This window comes from Mustela erminea, chromosome 15 (genome assembly GCF_009829155.1).
Source record: "Mustela erminea isolate mMusErm1 chromosome 15, mMusErm1.Pri, whole genome shotgun sequence".
Lineage (NCBI taxonomy): Eukaryota > Metazoa > Chordata > Mammalia > Carnivora > Mustelidae > Mustela > Mustela erminea.
In genome coordinates, this window is record NC_045628.1 from 57,150,936 (window position 1) to 57,174,511 (window position 23,576).

At 36.4% G+C, this 23,576-nt stretch overlaps 2 protein-coding genes across 6 annotated transcripts in view; both read right to left on the reverse strand.

Annotated features, from left to right (window-relative positions):
* Positions 1-8,024, reverse strand: part of ZC3H13 (zinc finger CCCH-type containing 13) — a 100,297-nt gene extending 92,273 nt beyond the window's left edge. For 3 of the 4 annotated variants that reach the window (XM_032314328.1, XM_032314325.1, XM_032314323.1), the window contains exons 1-3: positions 7,671-8,024; positions 1,162-1,287; positions 740-849 (exon numbers count right to left, since the gene is read on the reverse strand). In XM_032314328.1, the coding sequence (XP_032170219.1) occupies positions 740-849; positions 1,162-1,278 (227 nt within the window). In that variant the 5' untranslated portion in view covers positions 1,279-1,287; positions 7,671-8,024. The remainder of the gene's footprint in view (positions 1-739; positions 850-1,161; positions 1,288-7,670) is intronic. The other variant, XM_032314324.1, reaches the window with a different exon arrangement.
* A 602-nt stretch (positions 8,025-8,626) lies between these two features.
* Positions 8,627-23,576, reverse strand: part of CPB2 (carboxypeptidase B2) — a 60,012-nt gene continuing 45,062 nt past the window's right edge. For both annotated transcript variants that reach the window (XM_032314330.1, XM_032314329.1), the window contains 4 exons: positions 22,071-22,164; positions 16,922-17,124; positions 13,035-13,122; positions 8,627-8,976 (listed from right to left, as the gene is read on the reverse strand). In XM_032314330.1, coding sequence (XP_032170221.1) covers positions 8,792-8,976; positions 13,035-13,122; positions 16,922-17,124; positions 22,071-22,164 — 570 coding nt within the window. In that variant the 3' untranslated portion in view covers positions 8,627-8,791. The remainder of the gene's footprint in view (positions 8,977-13,034; positions 13,123-16,921; positions 17,125-22,070; positions 22,165-23,576) is intronic.

Below are 23,576 nucleotides of genomic sequence, written 5' to 3' on the forward strand. Positions count from 1 at the left end.
CTGTAACCAAAGCAATAAGCACACCCAGTTTTAGGACTCTGTTAACTATTTGTTTACCAATCAAGTTTAAACTGTTTTTGTGTCTACATATGTTACATATTTAACACCATAATATAACCATCATGAACTGAACTGAAAGAAAAATGAAAGGTCTTTATTAGGAAAAGTTTCATTCAGCTTTGCCTTTATTAAAGGCAAAAAGATGTCCTAAACAGGTAACAGGACCTTTATCTACATATAAGTACATGTTTTCATTTACATTAATACATTATGATAAGGAATTTGGCAAATGCATTTTAATGTACAGAGGCTGCAGTAGACGGTCTCATGTCATTAAGATCTGAATTCAGAACATTATAAAAAGCTAAAATTATATCCTTGTTATATTTTATTTTTTTAAGAGTTAAAAATAGTCTTTCCAAAGTAAAAGTAAATCCATGAAATTCTGCTCTTAAATCATTTTAACTACATAACTAGGTGTAGGGGAAGTAAGTCATACATATATTATAAAAAAAAATCTACTGGCAAAAACAGTAAATACTGAGCAAATATTAAAGCACACATTTTATTAATCTCAAAATGAACTAAAAAGATCTTGTTGATCTTTGACTATTGATAAGACCACCACCAAAGAGAAAAATCGGATCAAATATATGCTTGTATTTCAGATTTTTATACTAGATAAATTACAAAAGCCATCTTCTAATATTATATGAACAATTCAAAGTTCTTAATTTACCTTCTATAATTGCTGCTATAACCTTTACCACGGGGTGAAGGGCCATGTACGAATCTACATGTGTTTCCATAGAGGCAGTTGCCAGTCTTCAGCCAGTTACGGCACTGTGTCTAAGAGACAGATATTACTATGTAAATTTCATATTTATTTCTGGAAAAAAAGATGCTAGTGGGACAAAATTAAAACAAATGCTACCAAAATTCCAGCTACCCTGAGACACATTATTCATTCCCCAAACAATAAAAACAACAGGACAAAAAAATCCCATAAAAATTATTACTCTTCACTCCTTTATGAAACTCAGTTTTTAAAATTTACCAAACATTCCTATAATACAACAACCTGTTCACCTTATGATGCAAGTCAGTATTCAAGAACAGAATTAAAAGATAACCCCTGTGACTGAGCTAGTGACAACTCACCTCTGCTGTACTGCCAGTGCTGGGTCCAAGCCTCTCAAACACACTGGGTCTTCGGGATGTGCTATCAGATATGGTCTTGGTATTTTCCACTGTGACCTTCCTTCTAATTTTTGACATTTTGTACTACTTTAACCAAAAAAGAGAGAGGCAAAACTGTAAAATTCTTCCGCTTTAAATTAACTGAGCTTATAACTTATACGTAGATAAAGCTGTAGATAACACTATAAAACTGTGGGTAATTTTTCTCAGGAGAAAAAAGGCATAGGAGAGGTCACAGATAAACAGAAGGTCTCTTCTAAGGCATGCCACACTAGTGAACTTGTAACAATGCCGAAATCTGTTGGGTAGAATTTTTATTCTTCTGCAGAGTGAAAGAATAAGATTCTACTTGCACAATTTTCACAGTACATTCAACATCAGAAAACAACTATGAAATGTTTAGTTTCTAAGTTCTTTATAAAAGTTTCAAAATTTAGTTAACTATCTTTTAAGGAAAAGTTGTGCTATCATTCTCCATAAGGTAGTTAATTGGGAAAGAAAGCCATGTCAAAAAGAATGGGAAAATAAAATCAGGTGAGAATTTTACTGATAGTAGAAATTATGCTTTATACAGCTTGTAACATTAGGTATATTCCAAAAATCAGCTTGGGAGAAAAATGCAAACTACTTAATATTTTCTCTATCTTAACAAAGCTTGAAAAAGAACAGTCTAATCAAGAACATTTATTTTCAATAATATAAAGAAAATTCAATGCTGATAAAATGACTTTTTTTCAAATAGGCTACAGAACTAGAAGAAGTCAAGATGTTTCTGTAACTTATAATATATTGACATAAAAGTCAAAGATGCTAAAAGTGATAAACAGGCTATCTTACTATTAGTAAAAACAAGACAAATTGTAAAAATATTTTACTAAAGTAAATAAAACATTTAAAGCTAAAACCATAACAAAACAAATCTAAGTATATAATAATCAGGTGACTCAACTGGAAATGAAAACATCAGATAACAGTATTATGATATATGTTATAGAAAAACATTAAATTCTAGATCTAGAAAAAATTAGTACATCACTGTGGGAACTGGGTAAGAACTGCCTAAAGGGGGGGGGGAGTAAACCATATCACATTTCATATAATACAATTAGTTGAAATCTTATCAATAGTCAAAAGTTACTAGAATGAATGGAGCTAAGGAAGTAAAAGTTCCATTTGGTATAGAACTGGTCTCCATAAAATTCACAAATTCAAGAAGTTCTTCAAAGTAAAGACATATCACTTGAAAGGAAATTAAGTCTTGATAGTACCAAATCAAAAGTTAAAAAAAAATTATAAACAATATTTGGTTTAGTTAAGATACTTTTCAGTTCACATTTTTAAAAGAATCTTAAAAGTAAGGACAACATTTGACAAATGAACAAAGATAATAAACCAAGAGGAAAACAGGAAATGATACAAGATGGTAGTTTTAAAATGGAAAAAAAAGGTATCTTATTTTTTAATATAAATACAAACATTTTAGTAATTATTTTTAATGACTCAAAGAAGTTGGAAAATGACTTTACAAATCTTTAAGAATTAGCATAGATGTCACATTAAGAGTAATAGTTTGTTGCAACATAAAACCACATATGTATCAACTGTTCTCCAAATAAGGAACAATACAACCAACCCTACATACAACAGTTAGTACTATAAGATAATCTTTGGTTTCATTCTCAGCCCAAATGTGAATTTACAGAATAAAATTTGGTAGAATTTCTTATGTTCATTTGATTTACTGAACTGAAAAGTTCTTTATAGAATGGAAGGCCAAGATAAACGGAACTAAAAAAACATCTTCTAGAAAATGTAAAGCTTTGATTAGCTGAGAAAACCACTTTTTATAATTAATACCTGAGCAGGAATCAATAAAAAGTGAGTATGTCACACAAAACAGGGAAAGTTTAGAACAAAAACAAATGTTCAAAGTCTTATTATGTTACTATAAATATTAATAGAGAGGCGTATATTATAATCTTCATCCACTAATTCCATTTTTAAAACATTTACTGGGGTGCCTGGGTGGCTCAGTGGGTTAAAGCCTCTGCCTTCAGCTCAGATCATGATCTCAGGGTCCTCGGATCGAACCCCGCATTGGGCTCTCTGCTCAGCGGGGAGCTTGCTTCCCCCTCCCTCTCTGCCTACTTGTGATCTCTCTTTGTCAAATAAGTAAATGAAATCTTGAAAAAAAAAATAAAACATTAATAACCTTAAAATTGAATGAGTTCTAAAAGTTTCTTATTAGCTCTTGGGCGCCTGGGTGGTTCAGTAGGTTAAAGCCTCTGCCTTCGGCTCAGGTCATGATCTCAGGGTCATGGGAAGGAGCCCCGCATCGGGCTCTCTGCTCAGCAAGAAGCCTGCTTCCTCCTCTCTCTCTCTCTCTCTCTCTCTCTCTCTCTGCCTGCATCTCTGCCTACTGTGATCTCTAACTGTCAAATAAATAAATAAAATCTTAAAAAAAAAAAAAAGTTCCTTATCAGCTCTTATTAGTTATTTGGAACTTGGAAAACAGGCATACCATCCCCCCAACACTGTTTTACCCTAACCTTACGTATTTCCCTCCACTACCAATGGAAATAGTTCTGCTCCCCAAACTCCTATATAGCCGCAGCATGCTGCCACTCCCAACACACCCTCCTCTAAAAAAAATTAATGATAATGCTTTCCATTATTAGGGCAACAGCTATTTATTATTGTTCCTGAAACACTGGTCATCTAGCATCTCCTTTCTTGTTTTTCTGAGGGCTCCACGTATTAACTCTACTGTTTCTCTTCCTGCTCTATTACCTGTTGCTTGGATCAGCACTCTGCTACTCCCTTGACCTACCCCCTGAAAACCATGGCTTCTCTCTAATTCTAGATCACCAACATAAACTTTGAAGATTTCAAAAGGTTTGGACTACTATGTCAAAAACAAGTGAGGGCTGGGATCTTAACACCCCTCCTTGTATGTATCCCTGCCACTAAAAAAGTACCTTCCTACAGAGACAAAGTTGCTTGTACATGTGACATCAAGAACTACTCAAGATTCACCTACATAGTTACTGTCACTGGAACTTCACTTTGAGCTACTGTTGAGTCTTCCAACTTAGGGAAAAACAGCAAAGTAAAAGTCATATTCTCAGCATCCAACATTGTCAGACTTCCTCCTAAAATTGCAGAGTTTGAGTACCAGGTCTATGTTATAGGGAGGTCATAGACAGGAAAAAAAAAATCTGAGGCAAAAGGGAAAAAGTAGGACTTGAAGTTTTCTAATTGAAAAGAAGAGGAATTCTTCTGGTCATCTATCTAGGAACTTCTATCAGTAGTCAGCAATAATAAGTTTTTGAAATATTATTACTGAAATATTCATGACTGACAAAGAAAATGCTTTATGCTTATAAAGAATACAAAATATAATATTTTAAATACTATTTGTCTAAATATATACACATAATCTGTAATACACCAGAAAAACACTTACTCATTCATATATGATAATTTATTAATTTAAATGTATGTTACCAAATAAAATGACTTAATTAGAATTGTCAATCTAAAAATCGGGACCCTCAAAGGGACCCAAATAAATACCACAATCTAATAAAATATAGATTTAACTAAGGAAGGGATAGAAACCTTTTTTAATTAATATCTGAACGGGCTTCAATGAGCAAATGCTTCAAAGTATGTAAGAAAAGTTAGAAACAATAAAATAAAAATGTAAATATTAAAGTCTAGCACCTAAGTGGCTCAGTGAGTTAAGACTCTGCCTTCAGCTCAGGTCATGATCCCAGGGTTTTGGGATTGAGCCCCACATCGGGCTCTCTGCTCAGCAGGGAGCCTGCTACCCTTTCTCTCTCTGCCTGCCTCTGTACCTACTTGTGATCTCTGTCTGTGAAATAAATAAATAAAATCTTAAAAAAAAAATAAAGTCTTCCCTATCTCAGAGACTTTAAATCTTTTCCCTCCAGTTTTGTTTTCAAATTAAACTTTGATTTCAAGTTGTCATTACACTTTCTTCCACATCATCATGTCTTTATATCTTTCCCAAAGACCATCATTATCAAAGCCCAGGTGACACTGGTGAAAGTCTATGGAGTTATCTTCCCATTTCTCCCCTGCATTTGAAGAGTAAATAAATATCAAGGTTTTTATGGTATATTTTCAATTGAAAAAAAGGGGACAGAGTTTGAAACAAGAAACAAGAAGAGGGTCTTAATAAATGGGAACAGTTCCCTTTCTCCCTCCAAAACTTAAAGTATCACAAAGTACTCAAAGCTACACCCTATAAATATGGCTAAGAAAGGGGAAACATACAAATGATCAATGATTCCTGAGGCCTAAATACTAAAATCTTGTCAATAAAACATGTATCAATTCTAGTATCCTCATTTTAACCCATAATTACAGCTTTTTGAGGCCGCATCTTTCCCCAGCACAAATAAAAGCATATATCATTTTAACCTGGATAAGCCACAGCATAATATTAGGAAACTGTCAAGTAATTAAACAATTAAAACTACATAAATGTACTAACTAGTGGAATAAATTCTTATCCACTGAAGTTCTAAAATTAAAAGGTTTATATTAAAAATAAGGTCTCTTCCTATTTATAGTTCGTATTTTTTAAAGAAAAAAGTTAAGTTTATCTGATGCATAGTCTGGGAGAATATTTCTAAAAAATAACTTTCTAAAAAAATCTTACAGGTTGCTTAAAGACAGACTAAAACAAAACCAAAAACAAAATAACAACAACAAAAAAAAGAGACTAAAACAATTCCAACTTTAATTCCAAACAGAATTAAAAGAACTACACTGACTACACCACTATGAGCAAGGCAATACTGCAGCACTGTGCAGAAAAAAAAAATTGTTAAAAAGACTATGAACAGAAAATAGGCAATGCTAGTAACTACTATAAAGTGAAATAAACAGAACTGCAACATGCATTCTATCAAAAAAGAATACAGACACTTTAAATTGCAACACCAGTTAACTTTCAACTGTTATTAAATATCTATTTAAATAGCTACAACTCTACATGAAATGGAGAACTGGGTTGGGGGAGGTGGGGAAGACTAACATCCACTGAAAACCAACGCCTCAAATAAATGTCAATTAAACAATTGTGCTGCCTATATTTAACCGCCAATGCATACTGTAATACAAACTAACACAACTTACTAAAATCCTAATAACTTGTACAGAAGTGAAAATAGCATCCACCTGATTAATTTTAGTATTAACTGACCAATATGAAAATGGATTGATTTGCATATCTTAAATACAGAATCAATATTCATTTTGAATCAGCGAGAATTAGGAAGCCAGTAAGAGGCATGCATTTGATAGAATTGGATCCTACCAGCTCCACACAGTAAAAGTCTAAGTTTCATGGTGCATCTATTTTTACTGATACAAATTGCTACATACCGGCATCAACCTTCTTAGCAATCTCTTGTTTAAACTGTCATCCTATAATCTAAATATTTCATTAAGAAATTGGAAATTATTCGAAAATCTACAGATGATGTCCACAAAACTCTTAAAAATATTATCGCTTAGGTACTAAAGCCAGTAATTTCAAGTATTACAAAACTAGACTCCACTAACTGGCACCATATACACATGCATGGATTGTACTGCATAAACATTTAGATTAACTGCAACAGTACCATGGACTTTGAAAAGCTGAGGTGTGAAGATATTTAACAAACTTTTAAAATTATTAAAAACAAAAACAAAAACAATAACCTGAAGGGCCAGTCTATGCCTGTAATTTTCGGAGTAGTTCAAAGTATGTGAAAACCTCACAATATAACCAAATAGCTTAATATATGCTCCACAAACAGGATCCTACCAACATCATTCATGTAATATCAACTCTGAATGACTTTCCAGCCACATATATTATTTTAACCTATTCAGAAAGAGGTAATGCCAAACAGCAGATTCTCCTTCCTTTCACTCCACCTTCCCTAGTTTCTGACGGATAGTTGCCCAAAGTAACTACCTAGGGAATGTAAAGATAGGGTAGCACTCCTCAACCTTCACGATCCAAGTCAAATTATCACTGCCGGGAAATAAGCAAAACCAAATAGAACCAACAGCAAGATAATTCTTCCTAAAAGTCTGGAACGCGTAAAGAGGGAGCCTCTAAATCTAAGACCATATTCCTCCCCCGGTCCCGTGCATATAAATGCGAATACTGCGCAAGGGTTCCCAAGCTTTTTGGTAGGGACCCAGAACAGTCTTTTGTCTGAATTCCCGTCCTCTTAAACAAACTCGCCGGAATCAGAACACGAGCGAGAAACGAAGCCTGAGCCCAGGGAGCTATTGCACAGTTAAGGGTGGGATGCTCAAAAAGAGCTCAAAATCCTGGCGTGACCCAAGAGGGATGGAGTCCAACCCAGGGCCTCCCCATTCCGGGTCCGTCCAACGCTTTTTCCCGGACACCCACACCAATTCACAGAATTCAAGCTTACCTCCTTCCCGAGCTCCTGTCGCAAGCACAGTCCGGAGGCGCTACCGCCGCCACCGCTCCGAGGAGCGGGAGAGGCGACTCTCTGTCCCCGCGCCTAGCCCCGGGAAGACGACGACGAGAAGCAGGTGCGCGCGCGGCTCCCGGGAACCGGCTCTTCGCTAGCGAGGGGCCCCTGGGGCGGCTGAGAAGCAGAGCCCACCTGCCGCTTCGGTAGGGTCAAGTGAGACTGAGATGTAGAACGAAAAAGAACGAAGAGAGACTGGAGAGCAAGAAAAAGCAACGAAAACACTACCAGGCCGCTAGGAGGACCGACTCAAAATGCCGCCGGAAGTCGAGTGTTTGCCCTGATCCCCAGTGGACCGAGGCAGCTTCCGGCCGCCGGATTAGTCGTCAGCGCGCAGGCACCGCCCCTTCGGAGACACGCCCCTGGGCGTAACGTCGGCTCGTCGGAGTGTGGTGGAAATCATCTAATCGGGGCTTTGTGAAGGGACCCTTGGAGTGGAATCCCTGAGCCAGGGAGAGCCAATGTTTCCCATAAAAAGTGAATTTAAGAGGGAGAGTTTACTCCTTTTATTACATAGTTTCTTACAATAAACAGCTGTTGTAAATGCCACATTTGTTGTTGAAAATAACTACAGTCGTTCATTCATTTGCTCAAAAAGGTTTCCTGCGCACCGGCAGGTGGTGTTTGTCTCGTTTTCGACACTCTTCTACTTTCTGGGCCATCGCTTATTACTGTGGAGCAAAGGACACACGGTTGTGTTTTTAAAGGCGCAAGCAATTCACTGAAAATTTGGAGCAGAAATCTTTAATGTACTTCTAACCCCCTTTCCTTTTATGGTCCAATGATCTGCAAGAAACTGGTTATTAAAATTGCTTGAGGTGGGTGGTCAAACATCCTGAATCCAAATCCGTACAAATTTTTTAAAAAGGAAAAAGAAATGTGAGCCCTTTTCTGCCTTAATTTATGGTAGCATTTATTTCGTTCTTTGACAAAAGCAAGGAATGGGAAAATCTTTTCTCAAAACTACTGATAAAATCTTAGAAGAATGGGTACAATGATTTGGTCTTGTTGGAATCAGTAAATTAAAATAGGAGAGAAGAGCGAGAAAATGAAGGGAACTAAACATTCTTGATGACATGCTCAACTATTTTAGAGACAGCGGCAAGAGCTTCTGTGCAAGTGGGTCTGATGTAACGCTGTGGCAACAAGAATCCATATTCGCCTTTATCTCGAAGTTCAATTGTAAACGAATATTTTATGCCTAAGTCATAGATCCAGTCATCTGAACCTCCAGGGGCTAGGTCTACAAGAAGAAAAAAGAAATTACTTTTTGAAACCCAGATGTCTCAAGTTAATGAACAAAATGGATTTTTTCCCCTAAAAATAAGAATAGCTTTATTTTTTCTGATTATTAAGTAATCTAAGTTTCTGGTAGAAAGTAGAGATGGAAGAAAAACAGGTTAAGGAAGAAAATAAAAATTACCCATATTTCTGCCAAGGAGTAATAATCACCATTAACATTTTAGTGTTTCTTTCTCCTCAGTGCATGTTTTAGCATATTTAATTTTTTCCAAATGTATTAAATAAGATCATCCTATACATGCAGTTTTATAATACTTCTAAACATAATCCATCTGACCAGCTTTATGTATCAATGACTTAAAATCTACATTATCATTTTTCATGATCTCATAACACATAGTAAAGCTGGATATAATTAAGTATAATTAAGTTCAATAATTATCTCCAATAACTTGGGGATGATCTCCAATAACTTGGAGACCTTTAGATAATTTTTTTCTAATTTCTAATTGATATAAACAACTTTACAATGAACTTTCTTGTTTTCACTAATTGCTTCTTCATTTCTTTAGAATGTTCTTACCTAGAAGTAGATTCACTTGTCTAAGAGTATGTACTTTTTACAATTATGCTACATGTTCCCAAATAACCTTCAAAAGAATTAAACCAACTTACATCTCTGTACTAGCAGTATATGAATATGCCCATCTCACCCTCTCATACCATGCATAGGGAATTGTGTATTTTGGGCAATTTTATGGGTGAAAATATTATTGAATAATCTTGTTATTTGATTACCACTGAGTTAAACATTTTATTTGGTATATTTATTGTCCAGCATTATAATTTTTGTCAGTTGTCTTTGCTCATTTTTTTACTCGTTTGATTTTACAGATTCTTTATAATAGCAACATTAGTGTTATTAGTCTTGTGTAATAGGTGAATTTGTTTTCTTATTTGGTTATTTCGCTTTCAGCTTGCTTTATGGCAGAGTGTTTATATTAAAGTATTTTATCTATCTTTGATTTATTTTAGAGAAATATATGTTAGCAAATTAATTAATTTCTTCTAAGTTGTCAGGTTTTCCAACCCTATTAATTGAATAACATTCTTAGAATTGTCTCTTTTATGGGATAATATGTGCCCTTATATATTTAAATGTCTTTCTGTTCTCACTATTCCCTCCTATTGGTATGTCTTTTCCCAGCTCAGGTCCACAGTCTTACTTACTGTAACTTTAAAATGTGCCTTAATACCTGGTTGGGGCAAATTCTCTCTTAGTCTCATTTTTCAGAAAAATTTTACAAGCTTTTCTACCAAATTCATTCTTTCAAAAAAAAATTCAAAGTCACTTAACTGTTCATTGGGATTGCATTAAACATACAGATTAATTTAGCACTACTGACACATTTTTATTTTGCTTTCTTACTCAAAAACGTAGTAGGTTTCCCCTTTTATTTATCCTCCTTTATGTAAACCAGTAAAATTTTCTAGGGTTTTCATATAAATATATGGATTTGTATGTGTACACACATACATACATTTAACAAGGAATCCACATATATGTATCTGTATATATATGTGTATGTACTCTGAACATATGTACATGTAGAGGAGCAGTAGGATCTTTTCTCCATTTTATTATCTACCAGATTATTTTTAGTATATAACAGAGCTTTAGATTTCTGTATATTTACTTCATAGCCACCTTACTCAACTTTTGATTGTTAATAATATTTTTGGTTGATTTCTACTTTTTCCAGGTTATCATATATTTCATATGCAAAGTGATCACTTTTGCCTCCTTCTAATGCTTATACTTGAATTAACTACAAAGGTGTTTACCAAAGCATTGTTTATAATACTGAAAATATCCACCAGCCAAGGGTTCAATATGTTATTCAGCAAATATTTCTGACCACCACTATCAATATTTGGCATTCCTTCTTCCAGCCGTTTTCTCATGCTCATGAACACATTCTCATAGATGTATGCCAACTGAATGAATGAATGAATGAATGAATGTGTAGAGATGGGCGGATTTCTTCACACCAGACTCTGAGACACTGCGGTTATGGTTTGGGGAGCAATGGCAGAGAAGAGGATAAGAATCGAGAAAGCTCTGAATTGTGAAAGGAAGCTGTGTGATCCCTCACTGACAGAGCAAGGACCTGGGTCAGCAAAGGCAGCAGTGGGTCAATGACACCAAGAGACTGAGATGCCATGCAGATCAATCTGGACCCGCTTTGTTCAGAGACATTTTGGGGTTGTTGAGAAGGAAGAAGAGGAAGATTCTGGACTTCCTACAAATATGGCATCTAGTGCTCAAGCAACTTATTGAAAACAAGATGAATATGATTATTAAGATGAATGTGTTTTTATATTCCTGTAGATCACACCCGTTAAAGAAAACTACAGGGTTTTGAATATTGTCTCAAGACCTTCTCACAACCCATCTTCTCTCCCTGGTTTCCCCCCTACAACACCATTTAAACAGGCAGATACTTATCAAGAAGGTCTCCCAGAAGTGTTACCTATAGAGAGAGACCCTTCTAGGCCACTTTAGCTAAGGAGCCTCTCTCTCCTGTAGTCATTCTCAAACTCTTAAGCCTATTTTATTTTCTTCACTTCTCAATGGGATTATACTATATTTGACTACTTCATTGTTTGCATCAGAGATTGGCAAACTTTTTCTCCAAAGGACCACACAATAAGTACTTTAGGCTTTGTGGACCACAAAGTATTTCACAATTACTTGACTCTACGGTTGTGAAAGCTTTTATAGACAATATGTTAAGTAAATGGGTGTGGCTGTGTTCAAATAAGTCTTTATTTTTGGATACTGAAATTAGAATTTCATATAACTTTAACATGTCACAAAATCTTTTTTTCAGGGGCGCCTGGGTGGCTCAGTGGTTTAGGCCTCTGCCTTCCGCTCAGGTCATGATCTCAGGGTCCTGGGATCGAGCCCCGCTTCGGCCTCTCTGCTCAGCGGGGAGTCTGCTTCCCCCTCTCTCTCTGCCTGCCTCTCTGCCTACTTATGATCTCTCTCTGTCTATCAAATGAATAAATAAAAATCTTTAGAAAAAATCTTTTTTTCAACCTTTTAAAAAATGGAAAAACTGAGGTATCTGGGTGTCTCAGTCAGTTAAGCATCAGACTTTTGATTTATGCTTAGGTCATGATCTCAAAATTGTGAGATCCAGCCCCTCATCAGGCTCTGCACTAGGCATGGAGTCTGCTTGGGATTCTCTCTCCCCACACACACATTTGCATGCTCTCTTGGTCACTCACTCTCTCTCTCAAATAAATAAATAAAATCTTTTAAAAATAGAAAAACCATTCTTATCTCACAGGCTAGGCAAAATAAGTGGTGGGCAGAATTTGGCCTATGGGTCATAGTTTGATGACACCTGGTTACATGTTTATTTTCTGTTCCTATTTTGCCATCTCCTCTTCTAGCTTCAAAAGGAAAAAATCATTGTCTGTCATCCCAATGTGGGTGAAAAGAATCCCTTGATAAATATCTGTCAACAGAAATTAAATTTAGAAATATTTCTTAAGAGTTTACCACATACAAGCTGTCATCGATGTGATACAAAAAAAGGCATTTAACTATATAGTGTGTTTTAGTGGGCACAGCCTGTTATTAGAATGCATCTAATGTAAAAAGGGTTCCCTAGGTTTGTATAGTGTTCAACCTGCACAACTTTGCATGGGAGCCCTGGACATCTCACACATTCTTTTGGCCCTTTATGACCTTTCCTGTTTCACTCACCCAGTGTGATGCCAATTCTATAATCTCCACTCTGCAGCAATGAACATGAATTCTTAAATATCATTTTGGCTTCTTTTGAGGGTACTCATTTATTAATATAGCCCTGTTCAGAGTTCTCATAGCTACTATGCTTCCATTCCTAATTGTTATAATCCAACTATTTTACATGTGACCTTGTTTAAAGATTCCATTTAGAAAAAATAAATTGACACAGAAAGTCCAAACACATAAATTTCTTTAGTACCTTACAATTCTCCAAGACCTTAAAAAGAAATACTTACAGAAAGTTTCTGAACCGCTGCCATGAGTATATCTGATATTTTTATCAATATTCTCAATAGCACGGGCTGCTTCACTGGCCACTAGGGACTGAAATCAATAGAATATGGAATTTCAGTTAATGTGCAGCTTTGAAGCAGGACACATAGGAGTTTCTTAATAAAACAATCATATATTAATTGAATCAAACTGTATATAGGAAGAAATAGAAAATAGAATAGTGGTTGCCAGGGGCTTGGGGTATCAATGAAATGTGGAGATGTTGGTTATGGGATATAAATTTCCACTTATAATATGAATGAGTTTTGGGAATCTAACACACAGCATAGTGACTCAGTTAACAACACTATTTTACATATGTGAAAGTTGCTGAGAGAGTAGATTTTAAATGTTCTCACCACAAAAGAAAAAGTTGTAATCATGTAAGGTGATGGCTGTGTTAACTAACTTTATTGTGGTAATCATTTCACAATGTGTAAGTGTATCAAGTCATCACATTGTACACCTTAAACTTATACAATGTTACACATCAATTATAGCTCAATAGAACTAAAAGAAGACTGTACATATGAAAAATCTATACAATAGGAATAAATAAACTTTAAAAAAATATTTTTTGCTTTATGGAAATCACAATTGGGTGGCTTTAAACATAGACCCTTCCAACACATTGAAAATTTAATTTAACCTGAAGGAAAAATAATTCTCACATGCTTTTTGGTTTTCAGGAATCCACTTATCATATGAAATGAAGTACAGCTGTATTTCAAAGACAAACAGCCTGAGGTCACCCTATTCCTACACAAAATTATCACCAAACTTTATATATGTTTTTAGAGAATTAAATTAAATTAATTAATTTACGTGGTGGGGAGGAGGACCAGAGGGAGAAGGAGAATCCTGGAGCAGACTCAACGCTAAGTGTAGAGCTTGACAGTAGGCTCAGTATGACAACCTGAGATCATGACCTAAGCCAAAATCAAGAGTTGGACACTTAACCAACTGAGCCACCTAAAAACCCCAAAATTATCACCAGACTTTAAATGTAACTTCTCAAAATACTACATATACCTAATGCATAGATCATTTCCTTCTCAGACACTATTGTCTTCTTGTGTAAAATGTCTAATAAACTCCCAAAGATTCATCAGGTAAAAAGAATCATGTGCCCACTATGGGGTAGGTTAATAAATAAATCTCTTATTCTACTACATTTGGTTCTAGCTTATCCAGATCTTTTATGAGGCTGATGCTAGCACTCACTGACTCTCTTTCAAATAACCCAGAGGAATATCAGTGCATATTACATTGTAGCGCTCCTTTGTTCAAAAAATTTTAATGAAACCCCATTGTCTACAGAATAAAATACAAATTCATTCTGACATTCAAACAAGCTGACAAGATCTACTTTCTGATGGTGTCACCCTCCACTTTCACACTCCCATACACTTGAACACCTCCCCCACCACCACCACACACACCTGAACATGTGTTCCTGTGGGGAACACATTTCCTGAGCTTTCAATGTCCTCCCTTCCCTTTCTGCCTCTAGAATTCCTATTGTTCCATTTCTGGCTAAAAATTGATCTGTTCTTTGATGTCAATAGCCTTTTATTATTATTTTCATTTTCTTTATAGTATGCCACCCCTTAATATATGATAAATTCCTCCAGTACAAGGACTTTATCCCCTGGCTTTTCTAGCATCTCCTTTTGAATCAGTTAATAAGGCCACCCCCTGCTATCCTAGTCAGAATTGAGGTCTACCATCTATGCCACTTATTTAGTAGTTACTGCATTTAGAATATAACTATTCATGACATTTGCTAAAGGCTGAGCTCCCTAACCATTTTATGTTCTCTTGAAGGGCAGGATCACACCTAGTGCTTCTTTTAATGTCCACCAAACACAATATTTTACATGAAATAACTCTCAACAACTGTTGTGATAAGAGTAATACCAAAATAAGGAGAATCAGACTAATGCTATTTCCAAATCTGGATAAATAGCCTCTCTTTTCTTCAAGGATAACACCAATAAGGGAGCTTTCCTTAAAAGTTTCACTTTGAGAAGAAGAAAGAATTGCAAATACCAAGTATGTTTATGTTCTAAATGAGCTATTTTCAGAAAATGCAACTAACCTTATATTTGTCATCAGCAACTGTTATCCCATAATATGGCTATACTTTATTCTTGTAAGAGAACCAGGACATACACATCAACACCAAACAATAAAAACAAAAAAACAAAACCCAAGTCCACAAATAACCTAGCTAAAAAATAGGCAGAGAACCTGAATAGACTTTTTTCCAAAGAAGGCATATGGGCAGGGAACGAATACATGAAAAGGTGATCAACATCACCAAACACCAGGGAAATACAGATCAAAACCACAATGAGATATTGTCTTACAGTTGTCAGAATGGTTATTATAAAAAATACAAGAAATAACAAGTGTTGGTATGGGTGTGCTTCAAATGAAACTCTTGTGCACTGTTTGGTAGGAATATAAATTCGTGTGACCACTACTGAAAACAGTATAGGGGTTCTTCAAAAAATTAAAAATAAAAATATCATGTGATCCAGTAATTCCACCACTGGGTATTTACCCAAAGCAAATGCAAACACTCATTTGAAAATATATATGATCCTTCTGCTTATCACAGTATTATTTACAATAGTCAAGTTATGGAGACAACTTAAGTATCTGTTGATAGATAAATGGATAAAGAAGATGTGGGGTGTATATATATGCAATGAAATATTATTCAGCCATAAAATAGCAGGAGATCTTGCAATTCTCAACAACATGGATGGACCTAGAGGGTATTATGCTAAGTGAAATAAGCTAGAGAAAGAAAAATACTGTATTATTTCACTTACTTGTGGAATCTAAAGACAAAGCAAATGAATAACAAAAATACAGAAAATAATAAATACAGAGAAGAAACTGGTGGTTGTGGGGGGTTGGGGAGGGGGACGCATTGGAAGGATGGATATGAAATATGTGAAGGGAATTAAGAGGTGCAAACTTCCAGTTATAAAATTTATAATTTGTGGAGTAAAAAGTACATAAATAAATAAAAATTAAAATAAAAGGAGAAAGAAAGGGAAAAAAGAGAGCCAGAACAAAAGGAATCAGTAAGAAACAAACCACTACATAAAGATCAGACTGGGCAAGAGTCAAGACTGTCACCTTAACCCTTCCATTGTCTGTAAAATATCTGGGGTAAGAATTTGGCCAATCCTAGCTACAATTCATCAAGAAACCTTGCATTTTTTTTTTTTTTTGTCATCAACCCAAACAGAGAACATGTGGTATCAAAAAGTAGTGAGGAGTTAGCAGATTATCTGTATCCTCTTTGAACTTCCTGTATCTTCTACCACATCCAAAATGTTGACATTGGAAGTGCTTTTAATAGGGCCAAACCCCTGGAGGTTAGGGAGGTCAGTGTGTACACAATTCCTGATATTGATATTAGATTGATGAGTGCTATACCAGGACTTGATCTATGTCAGGCTGTTGTAGAAAGCTAGTTACCATAAAGTAGACCCACAATTTCAGAGACTCTTATCCTTGACTTGATGGTTTTATACGTAGATCAGCTCCATGTGGAATGGTTCAACCCGACCTTTAAGCAATGTGTCTTACATTTGCTTAGGGACCCATCTGCTGGACTAAAGTTCACATCCACAGGGTAGGACCTGCTCTTTACATTCCCTCAGTGAACCCTGACCGAGGGTGACTCTCAGCAGAGTGAGACCAAAATGTAAAGCACCTTCCCAACTGTCCTCCAAAGGAGAAATTTTTCCCCACAGGTTTTGATTCTTGAATTAGGTATTATCTTATTTCTGAAATGCCAATGAAAAAATAATTAAGCAGCACTTACCAGTTCCTCATGGTCTTTGCTTTTGCTTCGATTATAAGAATATGGAAACACTATGTGCTGGGAGTATGAATGCATACTGATATAAGCCTTAATGTGGTTGATGTTTTTTCTCAAGAAATTAGCCATTGCCTTCACTTCCGGTTCTGATTCAGGGTAAAGGCCACAGTAGGTTTCTGAGCATGAGGAACTTGATGCACCTTCCCCTGAAGTGAAATTGATAGAGTGCGATTAGAGGGGATGCTTATGTTATTGTAATTTGTGATTTCCCTGAGAGTGCCTTCTCCAAACATCTATGGGGCAACATTTTCAAAAGAACAGATTTTAGAGAAATGGATTGAACTCTGTAAAGAACATATTTATATTTCTTTTGAAGTAAGTATTTATAGGCCCTCACAGCAAACATCCCAACAGTTGCTGCCTGGGGCAGCCATCTTGCACTCTTTGTGAAAGTGGCTAAGGAAATCTCAGAGATGCCAGCCAGCCCTGCCTCCAGGCATGTGGCTATGTGAGAGAAAAAAAAAAAAAACACCATTTTTAAAGAAACCTTATTTTCTTTAATCCTTTGTGAGTTTGGTTTTTCTGGTTCTTGTAGTTTAAAAGTTTCTAATCAATATAGCCCGTAAAAGAAAAGTCTCATTTGGGAATTCAATATATGGAAGTCTGCCTTCAGTGCTAAACTTGAAAAATAAACTTGCTAAATAAAGAAGTCTGGTAAATAAAATAAGATGGTGTTATTGGGGGCAAGTGTAATATTTATTCATCCTTTTGAGACATTCTAATATACATCCCTTCAGATGGTAGCCTGAGTCCTAGCACTTCACCTTTCTTCCTTAATGCACAGGGTTGAGGCTCCAGGGAGCCATCTCTGGCCCCAAACATTATTCCCTCCTACACCATTGATTAATCCTGAACTGGGTCCTCAACTTGTGCTTTGTCAATCTGAATCCCTCCACTGATAACTTGAAATTGAGATGAAGATTCTGGTGCCAGGCTAGCTGCTCTCTAGAACAAAGAAGACAACACCAGTAACATCACCAGCTGACACAAACTCTGAGATTTCCATGCAATATCTCATTTAATCCTCATGCAACCCTATGAAAGAATTACTGCTATTCCAGGAGATGCAAAGTGAACATTTTGGGCGTTAATGGCCCTTTACTATAAGAAGCTAAGCAGCATAGGCATTTCGTTAGTCATCCAATAACTTGATTTAATTTTGGCACTGCCATTTAATAACTATATGGCCTTAGGTTAAACTGTTGTAAAGCTATCTATACCTTAATTTTTTCATCTGCTAAATGGGGAAATTATATATTTAATGAGGATTTAATGAGGATTCGATGAGCTAATGCATATGAAATACCTTGCATGGCACCTTGTCTATACTAGGTGTTCAGTGACTACTGTTTCTCCTCTTTGTCACCACCATCATCACTATCATCACCATCATCATCATCATCATCAACATCTGGATTGGAATAAAAAAAATCCAGTGTGCTTCACAGTGGATTCATGTAGCGCGCTGCAGTGCTGAAGCCCACCTAGTTCCAGGTTGTTTCTGAGGCCTGGCGGCATCCTTGTCCTCGGTACCATGCACTGCTTTATGAACCTTCAAGGAGTTGCCCACCTTACTTAAATTTGTTCTGCTTTCTTCATTTTGTTTGCTATAGAAACAACCTTAACGTTTCTGAAATATTCTTTTCCCTGCAAGAAAATGTTGTGCTAAACACCCAGGCCTTAATATTTCATTTGAATTAATTTTCAATCAATAATGTGATCAGATGAATCATTTTGATAGTTCTGTTCCCTTTGATTACTCCTGCCCTCCCCCGCCCCCCCGATATATAGTTCTAAAGAACAGAGATTATGTTAGGAGTAGGGATAGGGGAGGACATGAAAGAGATGGAGGAGGCAGTGGTGCCCTAACATGAATCCTCAGACCAGAGCTCTTCCATAGAAACATGAAGCAAGTCACAAGTTTAAGTTTCAATCAATCATTGTATTTAAAGAAATAGGTGAACCTATTTTAATAATATATTTAACAAGTATGTACAAAGCACTACCATTTCAGATGTAATCAATATAAAAATTATTCATGATCTACTTTTTTATAAATATTTTGTTTATTTGACAGAGATCACAAGTAGACAGAGAGGCAGACGGGGTCGGGGAGGAGGCTCCCCACTGAGCAGAGAGCCAGATGCAAGGCTTGATCCCAGGACCCTGAGATCATGACCTGAGCCGAAGGCAGAGGCTTAACCCACTGAGCCATCCAGGTGCCCCTCATGATCTTTTTTATGTTACTTTTCTCATGCCAAATCTTTGAAATCTGGTATGTATTTTATACCCCCTGCACATCCCAATTCAGACAAGCCACATTTCAAGTGCTCAGTGGCCACTAGTGACTACCATAACAGACACAGACAGGGAGGGCAGTCTCAGATTCTGACATTCTAGAGATTTCAAGTACTTTGGTAGGAAGTACCAGAGATTCAGGAAACTCAAATCTGAGATCTTCTTTGCCATGAAATAGGCATATTCATCTGGGAAGCTACTTCAACTTTCTCAACTGAAGGTGCTTTTTTTTATATTAAGAGACACTTAGTCTACCAGGTTCCTTCAAGCTCAAGCATTCTCTGGTCTATAGGCCTCATATAGGGAAATTTATAAAGAAAGAAAGTAGAGTGGAAACTACCAGGGGCTGCACAGATAGGAGGAATGAGGAAACATTGCTTAACGGTCACAGAGTTTCTGTTTGGGATGATGGGAAGTTTTGGAAATTGATATTAGTGGTGGTTTCCCAGACTGTGAATATACTTAATGCCTCAATGTACTCAATTGCACACTTAAAAATGGTTAAAATGACAAATTTTATGTTATATATATTTTAGCACCGTAAAAAATGATGAAAAGACACTATGGTCTTGTAAGAAAAGAAATAAAGGATTTTCCACTGTACACTGGTTATTAAAACTTTAAAGTTTAATTTAACAGTTTAGAAAATAAGCAAATCTCTCTCAGAAAGTTTGAGACCACAACATCACAAAATCCTCCCTGTTATATACTGATTTCCTCCCCACAACAAAATTCATATATTGAAGCCGTAACTCACAATGTACTATGTTTGGAGATCGGGCGTTTAAGGAGGTCATTAAGGTTTAAGGAAGTCATAAGGGTGGGACCCTGATCTAATATGGCTTGTGTCCTTTTAAGAGAGAGACACCAGGGATGGGTACACAGAGAAAAGGCCATGTGAGGACACCGTGAGAAGGTGGCCATTGGCAAGCCGAGGAGAGGGGCTTTAGGACAAACCCACCCTTGAACTTCCCACCTTCACATCTGCAAGAAATAAACTTCTGTTGTTGAAGCCACTCAGCCTACGGTATTTTGTTATGGCAGCCTGAGCAGTCTAAGACAACCTCAGATCCATTCCCATTTTCACCACACACACACATGCATATGCACACACATAATTTTAATACAGAAGAAAGGGAAAATGAACATGAAACAAATAGGTTTGATATGTCAATTCCTGTTAATAAGTAAGGTGTTCTTTTAGATTCTTAAAAAATAAGTGTCATAAAGGCATGTTCTAGTTCCAGGGACAAGGAGGATAAAAGATTTAATTCTTTCACACTGGCTTGCTTACATAATACTAAAGAGATACTGGGGCATTGGGCCAAAAAAAAGAGTCTTTACAATTACTTTTTATTTGTCATTCTCCTTTGTCTATATGCTTGCTGCTTCTGTTTCTGTTTTTAACTCTTGTGATAGATAGTAAGACAGTGCTGTGCTTCAGATGGCCTACCTTATGTCTTGATGGCAATAACAGAATATGTTTGACATCTTGGCTATTCAAATTGGGTAATACGACTTCACTATTAAAAGTATTAAATAAAACAGAGCACCAAAGAGCATGAAGATAAAATAAATTCCAGATGGGAACTTATAATAAAGGGGAGATTCTCATAGAAGAATTGCAATAACTTTGCAGTCAGTCAGCCTAGTTTGACATCCCAGCTCTGTCACTTCCTAGGTCTGTGCTCTTAAGCACAGATTAAGGGATTAACAATTAAGGGATTAACCTTCCGTGTCTGGGATTCTTCATCCAGGATACGTAGATAATGAAACCTAGGGGGAGATATGTAAATGGCACAGCACTTAGTAAGCACCAACTGTGTTTAGACATATTTTATATTTGCTGCTGCTTCTCTGACTCCCTGCCCAGCTATCACTGCTGTGTTGTGTTTGGGTCTCAGTGGGCAATTTTATTGGACAATCTTAAGAATGGCTCTCATGGAGAAACCACTAAGTGAGTCCCTTAATCACAAAAGGAGTGAGCCCGAGGCAGGATTAACTGCTCTATCCTATGCTTGCTTATTACATCTGCAGGTCTCTTAGAACCTATTCATTCCTATATGCATTTAATATTTCTGGGAACCCTGCATGTGTCAGGCATTGTACTAGGTTATGGATAATGGTCCTATCCCTCACGGAGTTTCTAACCTAGAGGAGGAAGGAATTAAGGAAATAAGGTAAGTATGCTGTTGTGATGTTTTTATGTGGACTCTGAGATAATAAGGAAATGTTCAAAATCACTAAACTTCCCTTCTTTTTTTTTTTTTTTAAAAAAGGGAATACATACAATTATATACATCACATTGTATAGGGCAAAAGAGTGGTTAGAAGCAAGTTTTTGAGGCTTCAGTCACTTTCAATATTTTAGAGTCCCCACAGAGTTACATGTACCCACCTATAAAAATAAAGATGATTCAAGATCATAATTAGGTTTAGTTCTGTTTTGTAGTTGTTTCTTAAATGTAGTAACTATTAAATACAATGGGGGGACTGCAAACCTTCACCTACCACCCTGACAGCAGACAATATTCTTGAATGCCTTAATCAATGTTCACTGAGTACTTTAACTCATTCAAATCAATGAATGATAAACTCCCACTGTGCTAGACATACATTTATGACACTCATAAAAGAAAAAAAATAATGTTAAGTAAATGGAGAAAACCAAGGAAAATATTTTTGAATGCTGTTGAACATTTTCCTATACAATTAAAAAGGAAAGGTATCCAAACTCAATCCTACTTTGATACCCTCTTGACAAGTGTTATTTGAAATGAAGCAAGTAACCTACCACACCAGTGTCTGGAAGCAAAGTTCCTGTTCAGGTCTGTTCCAATGCAATGATTATTTTCATGAAAGGACCGGTTCTTTCTCCACATTCGATTCTAAATAAACAAAATACTGATAACCAGGATGGCCATGTCCATAGATCAAGCAGAGATATGACTTCTAAAACCTAAGTAGTCAGGGTTGTGCGTCTCTCCTGCAAAACCATCACTCTGCCTGTCACGATCTTCACAGAATTCCTTTCTCACAGCCCTTGTTTCCACCCAGGTCTCAATTACATTCATTCAAAACCATTTCAGTCTGAACCAGATGAAATGGTAATATTTGATCAGTTTTGACCTATACCAACAGAAATTTCATTTGGTTTTGCTAGGCTGTTTAGTCTTGTTTGCTCTAATTTTAATTCCTTCTGAGAAAAGTAAAATAACTTTGTGTCTCAACTAAAATTAAAACCATGAGTCATGAGTTTCAATGCTCTCTTTAGATTGAATTCAGCTCACTCCTTTAAAAGTTTCAGGAGGTGGAGCTGAATACACCTGTAGCCTGATGGTTCATTTGATCACAATGATTCAATCCTCATTTGTAAACATAAAGCAAATTCGCCCATTGGATTCTTGGGGCAAACTGGGAAAGTTGACTAAGTCAACTTAGTCAACTCTGTGGAGTAAACAGCTCCACAGATTTCGTTTAAATCCTAGGATTGGGATGATATGGTATCTTTCCCTCTGTTCTCACCAGCCCTTCTGGAAAAGCTTCCCAGTCTGCTTCCAACCTCTGGCCTGTGATTTGGGGGTAAGAAGTGTCCTGGAGAAATTCAGTTCTCAAACCACAGGGACTAATTGGCAGTGTTAAGTTACAAAGGACAATGGGGGAGTGGCAACATCTACAGGGTGGCTGAATTCTACCGTGATTCAGTGAAAGAATAAATCTATTGTAATATCAATCTGTGACTGTGACTGTTTATTTGAGAGGGAGTGGAAGAGGGAGAATCTCAAGCAGATTCGCCATTGAGCAGGGGGCCAGAAGTGGGGCTTGACCTCATGACCCTGAGGTCATGACCTGAGCTGAAGTCAAGTCAGCCACTTAACCGACTGAACCACACAGATGCCTCCATACGATCATCTACAGGACACAAATTTGTGTTAGGTGCTATGCTAGGGATTTCTCATTTATTTAGTTCAGGATTTTCCCACTCCTCCCTACAAACTTATATTCACAGTATGCCTTTCACTTAGGATGGCTTTTTCAGCCACTCCCCTTCACCATTCCCATTTCTTCTGTAAAAATCACCTCTTCCATAAAAAAATTTCTGTTCAGTCCTGTATGTTTCCAATCACTCTGATTATTCTTCCTGGTGCTTACATGTACTGCTCAAGGAAGTTTTTCTGAGCTTATATAAGCTGAATTATGTTTTATGTGCTGCTCCTCATTATATTAAAAAGAACTGTAATTACATTGCTTGAATAATTTTCCTGAATCATGATGTTGATGGGCTAGAAATACTATCGAT